The sequence below is a fragment of the Mustela nigripes genome, chromosome 9 (genome assembly GCF_022355385.1).
Source record: "Mustela nigripes isolate SB6536 chromosome 9, MUSNIG.SB6536, whole genome shotgun sequence".
Taxonomy (NCBI): Eukaryota; Metazoa; Chordata; class Mammalia; order Carnivora; family Mustelidae; genus Mustela; species Mustela nigripes.
Genome location: NC_081565.1, coordinates 13,783,537 through 13,797,582, shown reverse-complemented (window position 1 = coordinate 13,797,582; position 14,046 = coordinate 13,783,537). Strand labels below are relative to the sequence as shown.

The window sequence follows — 14,046 nt, the reverse complement described above, 5'->3', positions numbered from 1 at the left end:
CCCCGGGACCATGACCTGAGCCGAAGGCAGAGGCTTTAACCCACTGAGCCACCCAGGCACCCCTGCCTTTGCCTCTCTTAACCTGTGGTCAGAACACACTGGCCTCAGGGTTTGCAGACTTGCCTCTTCCAAATGCAGTATTTTCTTGGTTAGGAGATCTTCGACCTGCTGCACCTTCTTCTGGGCATCCTCTCTCACCCGCCGAACTTCGGAGCCACCCCCTTCGGCAAGGCTCTCAACTGCTTTGCTGCAAAAAGGGGCAAAGGTGTCAAATCCATGGAGGGACAGTCGGACGGGGATTTCAGCAGCCCCCAGTTTGTCCCTTCTACCACACACCTGCGCTGCTGTTGTTTTTAATTAGTATTTGTAATTCAAAAACACGATAGTGCAGTATATGAATGTTTCAAATCAATCAACATACACACCTTAAACTTAGATGTTACATGTCAATTATACCTCAGTTTAAAATACATATATGTAAACACAAATTAAGAAAGGAGAATCATCTGTAATCTTACCGGCCAGAATAACCAAGTTAACATTTCAGCATACAGACTTACAGACATTTTCTACAAAAAGAGAATCATATATCTATGATCTGATTTTATCACATAATATACTGGGTCAATAAATATAAATCTATCATTTTTAAAGGCTACATATTAATTCACTGTGCAAAATATACTGTAATATATTAAATCAAACCCCAATTTTTTTTATTGATGTACAGTTGACACACCTCAATCCCCTATTTTTAAAGCTTTCAGATGGAAAAAAAAAACTTAGATTTCTAATTTTATATTATCTGAAAATATGTCTAAAGCACAGAGCCCACTATGAAGTACCCAAATAAACATTAGTGTTATTATTTATTGTATCATAAGCAATGTTATCATAAAAGCATCCTTGTATGTTTATTATCTAGTGATTTCCTTGGATCAATTCCTACAGAGGGAATCACTGGGTCAAGGGGTGAGCACACATGTAAGACCTTTGATAGCTGTTGCCCAATTTCCCACCAGGACATTTCCAACAAAGTACCCCTCCACCAGTGGCGGGGGGCAGGGGACAGGCCTGACAAACCAACATGCAAAGAAGTAGCATGCCCCAAAAATAAATCTGAGGGGTCAAGGGCTTTTATACATCAGCTTTTGCCAAATGGAGTGGGAAGCATTTTAAATAAGGCACGATCTGTCTGCAAGCATCAGCTACCACTTGGGGCATGAGGAAGAGACCCTGCACAAGCAGCACCCACTCCGGAAAAATGCAGAGTTCGCACAGTGGTGACACCACGGAATATTGTGTCCAGTGGATGGGGTGGGGTGGGGATGACACACCAAAATCAGACACAGGACCACAACCACGGACGCTTTTCATTTTGGTTCTCCTCAAAAGAAAAATAAGTGTCAGATACGAATTTGTAAGACATATACTCAGAGCAGTTCTCATCAGATTTCTAAAATGACTGCAGGTTTCCAGAAGGCAGAATAATAAAGGAAATGGCTCCACCTAAAGCTGGTTTCTCGGAAAAACTGCCACAGAACAGATTTGGTCACCACCAGCCTCCCTGCCCTACTTTGGGGTATATACAATTTTCCCAACCAAGAGCCTTGTGATCAGACACTCACGTGTACAGGCCCTGTGAATTTCTGACTGAGAACAATGGAAAGTCGGGAAGGCCACACTTGCTGCCCAACCATCAAACATGAGTTGCCTGCAAATACAGACTTTATTCATATCATGCTTCCTGTCACCAATAAGCCTTCAGAAGGCCCCAGTGACGGGACATCATTTTAAAGGACTCCAATGCGAACAACTGAAAGAAAGAACGTGGGATTCTGAAGCTTGAACCAATTTGCTTCCAAAAGTAGACTCTATTATGTCCTCAGGGCGCCTCCGGGGAAATCACCTCCACACCTCAGTTTCCTCGGTTGAAGAACGACATGACTGCCTCTGAGAATTCACGTGCTAACCCCTGTGGGGGCCACATCACCGTGCCCCTTCCTCGCGGATCCGAGTGCCGCCTGCTGTCCCTGAGGCCACCTGACAGGCCCTGTTGCGATGTTCTGAGAGGCCTCAGTCTACCCCTCTGAGCTGAGAACGGGTCATCCTCCGGCCAGAACTAAGGCCACCACTCCACTTCCCAACGCCATGAAATGTCCTCGGCCACCACTCCCTCAGGTCATTTCTCCAGCAGTGCCGTCTGGAGTTCACGGGGATCCAGTCATTCCTACCACTCCTCAAGACGTCTTACACATGGCTGAAGAATTCCAGACTAGCGGCTTTTCTTCCTGAGCCTCGGACATGGGATGTTCCCAGTCCTGAATTCCCACTAGGCACCAACTGTTTTAGCCCTTGGGTTATACAGGGCCTCCTCTACAGAACGGTTCCGTCTGGCCACGCACCCCGACCCGCACCCCAACCCCTGCCCAGCAAGGGCAAGCACACCGTCTCCTTGCTGTCGACTCAGATCGAACCTTGGTGTTTTACAGTTGGACTCATATACGTTGTCAAGAGGCGGACTACAATTTTTAACAAGTACCAGTATTATTCAGTTTGTTTGCATTTTAGTTATACCAATAAAATATATTCCCAATAATAAATGTTCCAACTTCTCATTTATCATCTTTGTATTTTACAGTTACTGTAGCAATAAAATTTATACTCAGCAGTACGGTGCAATTTTCCTCTACTAATGGAATTATTATTTTTGTTTGTGTTTTAAAGCTACAGAGATAAAATTTACTCCCGACAATATGTCTGCTTTTGTTTTTAATGTCCCCTTATTGGAACTGATAAATATAACAGTGAAAAGCCAGCACACAAACATGTTTACTCTGGCACAGACAGAGTGGGCTCCCGAGCCAGACCCATCCCAACCCTCTGGTACCAAGCTGGACAGGCCCCGAACTCCTCTGAGCCCCAGTTTTCTCCACACTCAAATGGGAATCCCAGCTGCCTCACAGCATTGTTGTGAAATTGATAAAGTGTGTCAAGTGCCTGGCACAGGGTCTGGGGCAGAGTAGGATCTCAATAAATGCCAGCTCACTCCTCCTACCCTGTCTCTCCTTATAGAATCTGGGCCAACAGACGAGAGAGAGAGAGAGAGACAGAGAGAGAGCAAGGCCTAAGGCGAGGCAAGGGTAGGACAAAGTGGTCTAACCCAGCATTTCCCCGATACAAAAAAGAACTTTCTATAAATACCACCCCCGCTTCCCCCTTTTAACTGTCAACACTTTCCCTTGAGTCTTTCCATTCTAATTATAGTTCTTGAGAATAAGCAGGGGCTTTTCCTGTGACAGGTCCCGTATCTTCCACCTGCCCCCGCCCTCCGAAAAAGCAACCATCATGAAAGGGTAGTAAAAGGTTGCTGAGGGCATTAATAAAGGTTATTTTTCCACCACAACAATGTGCCACACACACTTGGACGTGCTGGGCAGTGAGGGTAGAGGGAAAGGCACACTTCGCTGGGATGTGGCAGCCCCTGGGCTTGTCTTAGGGCGGGCAAGGCACACAGAGGCCCCACAAAGGAGGAACGGGCGAGAAGCCCCATGTTCCACTAAAGGAGAACAGACTCTTGTCATGACACAAGAGTCATGTTGGAGGCACAAGAATCACACACATGGAAAGAAAAAAAGAATACAAAACCAGTGCTGGACCAGAAGTGAGGGGCTCGTGTTCGAATCCCAGCCTCCATCACCCTGCTGAAGCGGTGCTCCTCACGGTCCTTCCCTTCTCCAGGCCGAAACCCCCGACTCTCCAAAGTGAGATCTTCCTCCAGATGTGCCTAGCTCCCAGGACGATGGCGTGCAAATGGAAGCAAGAGTGTTTTATAAACTGTAAAGTGCTGGGGTCCCTGGGAGGCTCAGTCGGTTCAGTGTCCCACTCTTGATTTCAGCTCAGGTCATGCTCTCAGGGTTGAGACGAGCCCCGTGCCAGGCTCCGTGCTGGGCATGAAGCCTGCTTGAGATTCTCTCTCTCCCTCTCTCTCTGCCCCTCCCCTGCCCCCCTCTAAAAATACATAAATAAATAAATAAACCAACAACCAGCCAAGTGCTGCACACACATGGGAGTGAGCTTCTACACCAGAGAAGCTCAGGAAGAGTCTGAGATGCAGGCTCTGGGCAGCCACGCGGGATTCACCATGAGTCTCCGTGTCAGGTAAGTGACAGGGAAGGCATCTAGACTGGGAGAGGACAAGAGGCAGAAGTGTCAGCTGGGCCAAAGCTAGAGCAGCAGGAACAGAACATTTTTAGTGCCTGTGAGCTTATGCCGGTGGGATGAAGAGCTGGTGGAGAGAGCTGGAACGGGTAAGTCATTGCAAACATTCTTAAAAACAGAGCTCTGGATCTTGGGTCCTAACCTAGGAGTCGTCCCTGACGTGCCCTTCCCAGCCATTACCAAGCCCTGCTGACGCTGCTCACCCAATGTCCTTCTAACCCACCCGTCCACCTCCGTCACTAGTCTCTCACCTGAACTCCTGGACGGCCTCATGGTCTCCCTGCCTCCCTTCGTGCTCTGTGGACCATCACTTCCCACTCAGCACCCACAGTGACCTCCACAAAACTAAACTCTCATTGTGTCCGCTGCTGGAAACCCGTGACTGCTTTCCATTTATCTTGGGATAATCTCTGCTGTGGCCTCAAGACCCTCCAGAACAAGGGGGAGGCCCCCCAGACTTCCCATATTTCCTCAGACCTGCAAGGGCACCGGCTCATTCCTACGGGCTCCTCGGGGCCCCTTCCTAGCCACACGTCTCTGTTTGCAGGTCTGCTCCTACTCTGTCAGCACCCGTTGCTCCTCTCCTTTCTCACAGCTCTTTTCCCACTTCATATCCAAACGCTGACTATTCCAAGTATTTTCTCGCCATCACCCCTTCTAGAACTTAAGCCCCAAGTGTCCACCTGGATCACCAATGCATCCCCAGGGCAGCACACAACAGCTGCTTTATTTATCCAGAAAATATTTATTAATATTTTCTGGATAAATTAATAAAACTGATCAGACCCAAAAAGGTCTGTTTCAGTGACCTGGGAACCTATGCACAGAAACACGTGCACGAGCCCTGAAACCATTCAGCCCTGTGTATGGCATGGAAAAGAGTGCATCGTCTTCATGGGTTTGGGTTCCTGCAGGTGCATGCCTGTGAACAAGTCCTAGCCACGACCTGCAGCAGGTGGGGACAAAAAAAAAAAAAACCAAGTTCAAACTCTCCTACTGGCTTCCGACTTGGTAAAGTCGATCTGACTTCCTGCCAGAGAGATGCTGTGCTTCAAAACGAAAACAAGAATAGCAGCAAAATAGCAACAGAAACCAAAAAAACAAAAACTTATCAATCTAGTTTACTTGTTCAATCACTCACTTATTCATTGACTCGTTCAGAAAATACCACATGTGCAAGGCCGCCGTAACTCAGGGAAGCCCGGGAACCTCTAGTCTTAAGAGCCAGCAGCGGCCCAGCTTCCAGCGGCCAGCAGCGTGGCAGTGAAAGGAATCACAGGGCCAGGCCCAGAGCAGTGCCACTCGTCCTAAACCGAAGGTGCCATGCTCCTGGCCCACCACATCACGCCAGAGCTTGGCTCCCATGACAGATGAGGCGTTTTCACCTAAGCTTTCAGCCACATCCTTGGTGGCTCAGCCCTGGGAAGTCTTAGTCCATGCTCACCAAGCAAAATTCTGTACATTTTGGGGTCCTGGACCCCCAGACGCCCTCTGTCCCTGTGCCTCCATGAGACTCCAGGCGTGCTATACACCTCCCCGGGCTCTGCAGATCTGCAGTATATAGCACAATTACGCAGTAAGCATTTATGAATAGATGGATAACCAATCAAGTCATAGACTGCATTCTTTAAGCTAGGCTTGTTGATCAATAAATATTTAAATTAATTATGTGATTAACTGAAATAACAGTTTTCAAATGGTTAGTTTTAAGCAGGACACCTTTTTGAAATAAAATATTACAAGAAACCCCAGTGCGCTGAACAGATACAGAAATTAGTTATTCTGAAAAAAAAGCCCTACCCTCTGCCCCCCAGCCTCACTCAGGACCCCTGTGAGCCCCTCCAGCTTCCACAGCAATGAAAATGAATGAGCTACCACTAGAATTCAGGACAGGGATGGATCTCACATATATAGTGCTGAGGAAGGAGGCCAGGCACAAAAGGGTGTGTATACAGTGCACGATTCCATTCCTATAAAGTTCAGAAACGGGCAGAACTAAACTGATGCTATCGGTGGTCAGCGCAGTGGTTATCCTGGTGGAGAAGGCTAAGTTCTGGGAGCACAAAGGGGACTCCCGGAGGACTGGTGATGTTCTGGTTTATCTGGATGGTGCCCCATGAGTTGTGTTTGCTTACTGAAAAGTCATCACACTGTACCCCTAAGATGGGATAGTTTTCCCCATTATATTACACTTCAAAGTTTGCTGAAAATTAATTAAATAAAAACGAACACCTCCTTGGCATCCTTGGGGCCCAGAGAGAGCAAACTGGCCTAGAAAGTGCACGGCTGTGTCCTACTGACCCACTCAGCCTTCGCCACTGGGACCCCAAGCGCCCTGCAAGCAGGTGACAGGACAACAGGTACTCACGAGGCTTTGATGAGCAGCTGCTCTCTCTCCTGGAGGTCCCGTTTCAGACTCTCTACTTCCACCTTGAGTTCGATGTTCTTCCAGTCAAGAGCAGGAAAGAAAAGAAACAATGTAAAATGTGGAACACCTGAACGTCTGCAGTGGGGAAACCGCTTTCAGCACACACTAACTTACATGATGCTTATAATAGGCAGGTGCTAGATTCAAAACCTCATTAGCCTCAGGGCACAGGGAGAAGGGAATTATTAAACACTGGTGGTCTCACAAGAAAGCCCTGGGTTTCTCAAGACTTGGAACAATTATGTAAATTTTCCAAGCTTCTAACAGCCAGAGCATTCAAACACTGAGGCATAAATGTCATACAAGTGAGGCTGATTTAAAAATTGTTTGCCCTCCGCCAAGCAAATTTACAAGCAATTCTGCAGTTTGCTTTTACCATTCCAAGGCAATTACTTCTGGTTGTTTACAATCATGCATGCGGGGGCTGCAGCAGTGGGAATGTGTTACAGCTTCAAAAAAAAAAACAAAAACAAAAACAAAAACAAAAAACCCCACAACATGTGGATGGATAACTGGGAGGTCACATCAGTGCATCTCACGGTCTCACGGCTCATCCAAAAGAGCCATGACTGCATGGGGCAAGCTGTCTATAAGGGACACCACGGTGCTCTCCAACCAACCACCCTTCTCTTAACGGACTGGGATGAGGGGAGTCACACATGGCAGTGGGCTTCTAACTCACGCGGGAATCCAAAGACAGACTCTCTGGCTAACAGACTGCAATGTGAGACAGAGGGGCAGGGTCGAGCTGCCCAAACTGGTCCACAAGTGTATTGCAGACAGAATATCAGATGAGCTCAAGTAGGAGAGACTGGGGTCTGAGTGTGTAGTTTGCAACGGGGTTGCTATAAACCCAAGATTTCTCTGAGATCTTGCTCCTGTTTGGTTTTAATAATTCATAACAATTTTATATTTTACTCCATAATACATGCATATTATTTTAAATAAAAGCCCCATTTCCAGGAAAATTTACCATCTCGGGGGACACACCTCCCATCTTTCTCCCAAGCAGCCCTGGGGGAACGAGGACCCCAGAATGAGAAGTCAGCAGGAATGAACACCAATCCATTCACGAGGACAGGAATTCGAACGCTCCCTCCCCTCTTTACCAGGAGGAAACTGTCCTAAGTCAGCAGCTGCTCGTGTATTTCTCCTGTCATGTCCCAGACATATCCCCATCACCTGGGACAGGCTGAGCATGGCACTCAGCACTGGGGACACCATGGTAAACAAGGCAGACACAAGCCCTGGCTTCACGCTAGCATCAAACACAAAACCGGAAGCACCAGCCTGTACTCGCCCTTGCAAGCACAAGTCCAGGAGGGAAGAAAGCAGAATGTGTCCTTTCAGGCCACTCAAGCGTCAAAGGAATGACACAAGCCCACCTGACACAGGGGATGTGGGGAGCAAAGGAGCTAACAGATGAGAAGGGCCTGGCAGACAGCGCTCAAGATTTTCTTCGCTGTCAACAACAAGAGCTGAACAAGTCATCTGTGAGGCCCAACTTTTTCTAAAAGAAGCTGATCTTCGAAGAAAGGATGCTACATGCCAGTGCATTGGTCTTCAACTGCATTTTGTGAAAACCCTTCAGACAGAGGGTTCCTTTTCTGCTCCAGGAAGGGCAGAGGGTTTCTGTGTGGGAACTGACACCAGATATTCTAAACTGCTTTCTGACAAACTAACTAGCTCCCAACCCAGGGATCTAAAAGGATGGAGGGCTCATGTGTCCTCTAGGCTATTTTTCTCAAGCCCAATTCCTCAAGTTATAAATTCATGCATGTGATAGTAAGTTTCCCAACCCCAAATCAAGACACCGTACAAGCTGAAAATGGAATACCATTATAAAAAAGAACGAAGAAGCTCTCAAACCACGGTTAAGGAAAGATATCCAAGATAGTGTTAAGGAAAAATGCAAGGTGCAGAACAGGACGTGCCTGTGTTTATGTAGAAAGGGGATTTAATACAAACACACGCACACACATACACACACACACATGCTTGTATATACATAAAATTCCTCTGCATAAATAATTAATAACATCAGTTAGATCTGGGGAACTAGGAGACAAGGGTGGATGAAAGCCTTTTTAGTGTATTCCTCTGATGCCTTTTGAATTTCGAGCCATGTACTTATCCAAAAACTTGAAATAAAAGCGCAGTTAAATCAGGTCATCTATTCAAGCCATGTAAAAAGAAGAAAGGCTAAACAGCATAGGACAAAAGGTCAGCAGGCCTATGTGCAAAATCCACCTCTCATAGTAGCTATGTGACACCAAGCAAGTTACTGATCATCTCTGAATTTCAGTGTCCTTTTCTGTAAGATGAGGATAATCTCCACTGCACAGGGCTGTCCCAACAATTAAAATAAGATGATGAATGTATCAACGCCCAGGACAGTGCCTGACACAGAACAAGCAACTAACACAATTTGGCTCCTTATCGCCCAGAAGTATGTAACCGTACTTACATAGAAAATGTTTTAGGCTATTGGCCTTTCCTTCAAATTGTGACTGCATCTTCACTCCCTTCCAGAAAAGGAGACATTCTCACTGCCTTTCCACCCCCACACTACAGAAAAAAGAAAACCGTCTTAAGGCACAAGGGGGCTTTTCAATTCTTGGAAAAGCTCAGAAGCACAACAATCCCTCTTCAAGAAAAGCCCATTTAAGTTCAGCTGCTGAAACTCAAGGAGAGGTGCTTTTCTCCCTCCAAAAGTTTCCACTGGTCCGAACTTCAGAGGAGAAAAGATGGACCAATTCCCAGGCCGAGGGCGAATCTACTAGAGAAAGCCAAAAACTGGGCACTGAAATATTGCTCGTACTCATGTCTTTTCACGAAAGCCAAGTTCTGTTTTCCACTCTCAGGCAGAGGCCCCCAGGTCAAGACTTTAGAAGGGAACAGACGTTTTTCTGACAGTTTACAAGCAAGCGCACAAGGAATCCAGAAGAGTCACAGCACAGAAAACTGACAGTCCTAACCGGGGCTGCCAAGGGAAGCTCGGTAAGACAATGGTGACAATTGTCAAGCACTGACTGTGTGCTGGGGCTCCTCGTCTGTCATCTCATTCTAATCCACACCAACAACTCTGTGACAGAGGGATGATCACTTCCCCCTGAAAGCAAGCCCAGGGAGCTGAGGTATCCTGCCTATGGTCACACGGGTTAGTTGGTAACAGCAGTTACCGGCAATCTGCGATTCCAAAGACATTCCACCACTTCACTGCTTTTGTCTAAATTATAAATAATTACGAAAAGGCAATGGAGATAAAGACAGTAAATCAGAATTCAGATTTTAAAACGAGAGAAAAGATTCCCTTAAAATTAATCTTGTATCTCTTTGCTTAATATTAAGGTCATCCTATTGTCTTTATGCTGCCCATAATCAATTCAAATTAAATGAAAGCAGCTCTGTCTATTCAGGCTCACTCTGAGAACAAATATTAATCAAATTTCTGCTGGGAAGGACTATGAGCAAAGACACTGGGGGTGGCGGTGAGAAGTGGGACCTCACAGTTTTATAGATGTGCTCGGTGGGGCCGTCAAATTCCTGTTGCATTCTTTCCTCCAGGAAATAGATGCGGAGCTTTAGATTAAAGTTTTCTTTCTTCAATTCAGTGATTTGCTGGAAAATAAGCACAGAAGGGTTATCGAAAAGCAAGCTCTAAAGCATGGTACCTGCATTAACCCCCACAGGTCCTAAGGCCTAAGGCCTAAGGATTTAATGTTAGGATTTAAATGTTAAATCCTACAGAAAATTTCCCTCTGCCGCAGCTGTACCAACCCAGGAGTAAGTCGTTCTCAATTTTAAGTAAGTTGTTCTCAAATTTAAGACAAGCTGAGCACTGGAATGATACTGACAGGAAAGAATTCATGTCTCCACATTGGTAATAAGTAAGGAAAAAAAGAAAAAGAAAATAGAAAGAAAGAGGCAAATCTCTTCTTTACAAAAGAAATCCAGTAAATAAACGTACAAGGATAAAAGGAAAAGAACACCACCATTATACAACCACCACAGTAGTAACTGATTCAGGCAAGAATCACCAGCACTAAAAGCATCAGATAAAAGATCACTGGAGAAAAGGATATTCACCCAGCTTCAAGATAATGCCCCCAAAATGGCTTATTAATTACAAAAGGAAAAGCTACCATTACTATTCATTTATTTTAAAATTTACTTATTTGAGAGAGACACAGAACATGGGCATGCATGGGGAGAGGGAGGAGGGGGAAGGAAAGAATCTCAAGCAGACTCCCCGCTGAGCACAGAGCCCAACACAGGGCTCAATCCCACAACCCTGTGATCACGACCTGAGCTGAAATCAAGAGTCCAATGCTTAACAGACTGAGCCACCTGGGTGCCCTGGTATTGGTACAATTTAGGAATCCAGTAGACATCACCTCAATCAAGGGAATATATTAAATATCACAAGTAGTAGGACAAACTGACGTGCCGTGCCTCCTGAAATAAAGCACTGAAAGCAGCAACTTCATTTAAAATGTTCCTGCCCACAACTTTGAGCCTGCACCCAATTAAGGAGTCCATCAGACAAAGCCAAATATAAGGATATTAGCAAAATAATAGGCCTGAACTCTTCAAAAATCTTTTTTTTTTTTTAAGATTTTCATTTATCTATTTGACAGAGAGAGATAAGCAGGAGAGGGAACACAAGCAGGGGAGTGGGAAAGGGAGAAACAAGTTTCCCGCTGAGCAGGGAGCGGATGTGGGGCTCGATCCCAGGACCCCGGGATCATGACCTGAGCCAAAGCCAGATGCTTAACAACTGAGCCATCCAGGTGCCCCTTCAAAAATCTTAACAACAATCTTAAGACAAAAATGGTTGGGGAATTCTTTTTAATAAATAGAAGTAATGGAGGCATGATTACTAAGTGCAATGAAAACATACAATAAATCTTGAATTTTAAAAAAAAAGAAAAAAGCTTCATGAGGCTAAGTGGGGGAATCTGAGTAACAACTTTGTATTGGGTAACAGTATTATGATTTTGCAGGAGAATGTCCTAAGTAAGAAATACATGCTCTGTACTTAAGGATGCTGTCATGATGTCTGCACTTAACTCTAACAAGTAAGAAGGAATAGAAAGAGAGGAGAAAGCAAATGAAGCAAAATATTAATTGATGAACCTAGACACAGTATATACAGTTGGTTGTTGGGCAATTTTGCAACTTTTCCATAGGTTCACTTTGCTTGTTCATGGATACGCCCGCAGATACCATGAGTCGTAAAACAAAGCTTACAAATTTAAATAACTGAAATCAAACCATGTTCTCTGACCATAATAAACTTGAGCTAGAAATCAATAACAAAGAAAATGGAAAATCCCCAAATACTTAGAAATTAAATAACACATTTCTAAACAATCCATGGGTCAGAGAGGAAGTCTCACAGGAAATCAGAAAATATTTTGAATTAAATAAAAATGCAAATATTATCAAAATTTGTAGAGTGCAGTTAAAGTGGTGACTGGGGAAAATTTATATGATTAAATGTGTTAGAAAATAAGAAAGGTTTCAAATCAACAATCTAAGCTTCTACCTTAAGAAGCTATAATAAGAGCAAAAAAGCCCCAAGCAAGCAAAATGACAGATATACTAAACATAAGAGCAGAAAATAATAAAATGGAAAGCAGAAAGATAACAGAAAAAAGCCTACTTGAAAAGATGGTTCTTTCAAATGATCAATGAAATTGACAGACCTCTGGCAAGACTGGAGAAGAAAAAAAGAGAAGACATAAGTTACCGATATCAAAGAACAAAAGAGAGGTTATCACTACAGTTCCCACAGCAGAGGGGTATTAAGAGAAAAATGCATACAACTCTATGCACATAAATTGGACAACTTGGATGAAATAACCCAATTCTGTGAAAAGCACAATTTATCAAAATTCACCAAAGAAGCAACAGATAGCCAGAATAGTCTTGTATCTATTTTAAAAATTGAATTTGTAATTAAAACCCTTCCAGGAAAGATAATTCTGAAACAAGATGATTTCAGTAGCAATTTCTATCAAATATTTAAAGAAGAAATCATACCATTTCTACACAATTTCTTGCAGAAAATGGAAGGTAAGGGAACTTTCCCACTTCATTTTATGAGGGCAACATTACCCCAATACCAATACCAGATAAAAAAAAACATTACTATAGTCTATAGAAAACTATAGACTAAGTCATTCATGAATAGAGATGGAAAATCCTCAATTAATTTTAGCAAATTGAAAAAGCAGATTAATACATCATGAGTGGGATTTATCCCAGGAATATACGTCTAACTCAACACTCAAAAGGCAATCCATGTAATCTACCAGACTAAAAAACTAAGAAGAAAAAATATATAATCATATCAACAGATGCACAAAAAGCATCTGATAAAAACCAACAAGCCACTCAAGATAAATACTCAGCAAACTAGGAATTAAAGGAAACTTCTTAATCTGCTAAAGAGCATCTACAAAAAAACCCATACATTTACAAACAACATATTTAATTAAAGATGAAAAGCAATGCTACTTCCCTAACACTGGGAACAAGGAAAGGATATCCACTCTCACAATTCCTATTCAGCATTGCATTTGAAGTCCTAGACAGCGTAATAAGGCGAGGGAAAAGGAATAAAAGGCATCCAGTTTGGAAAGGAAGAAATAAACCCCATCCTTATCTGACGGCAATATGATTATCTACATAGAAAATCGCAAGGAATCTACAAAAAAGATCCCAGAATTCTGAGTTTAGCAAAGTCAATATGCAAATACCAAGCATATTTCAATAAACTAGAAACAAAAAACTGGAAACTGAACTTTTTTAAACACCATTTTAGAATACCTCCAAAAAAAATGTAAATTTATAAATATAAATCTGATAAAACATTACGTATGCTTAAAACCACAAAATGCTGAAGAAATCAAGAACCTAAATAAGTGAAGAGATTTACCAAATTCATGGATTGGAAGACAATATAATAAAGATGTCAATTCTCTCCAAACTGATCTATAGATTTAACATAATCCCAATCAAAATGCCCACAGGATTTCTGGTAGGTAGAAACAAGCTGATTACAAAATTTATATGGAACAGTAAAAGAGCTAGATGGGTGAAAACAACTTTGAAAGAGAATCCAATCAAGCAGACTACATAAATAGACCCATACAATTACAGCTAATTGATTTTTGACAAAGCTGCTATTAACCTTAAAAATGAAACTGCCAGTTCTTCCACCAGCAAAAGATGGGTTTATTCAGGAAGAGCAGAGAATTGCAATCCAGGACAAGCAAGCTGTGGAAAAACCAGAGGCCAGTCCAGAGAACAGAGGCAAGAAATGCTGTTTTACACAGGAAAGGGATAAGTCGGGAAGGGCTGAAAAGTCCACTGGGGTAAACTGGGAG

At 43.7% G+C, this 14,046-nt stretch overlaps 1 protein-coding gene across 1 annotated transcript in view; it reads right to left on the bottom strand.

The window, feature by feature from the left end:
* The window catches only part of CDK5RAP2 (CDK5 regulatory subunit associated protein 2), a 169,933-nt gene that overhangs the window by 130,278 nt on the left and 25,609 nt on the right, over positions 1-14,046 (bottom strand). The window contains exons 4-6 of the mRNA XM_059412174.1: positions 10,160-10,270; positions 6,590-6,666; positions 124-247 (exon numbers count right to left, since the gene is read on the bottom strand). Coding sequence (XP_059268157.1) covers positions 124-247; positions 6,590-6,666; positions 10,160-10,270 — 312 coding nt within the window. The remainder of the gene's footprint in view (positions 1-123; positions 248-6,589; positions 6,667-10,159; positions 10,271-14,046) is intronic.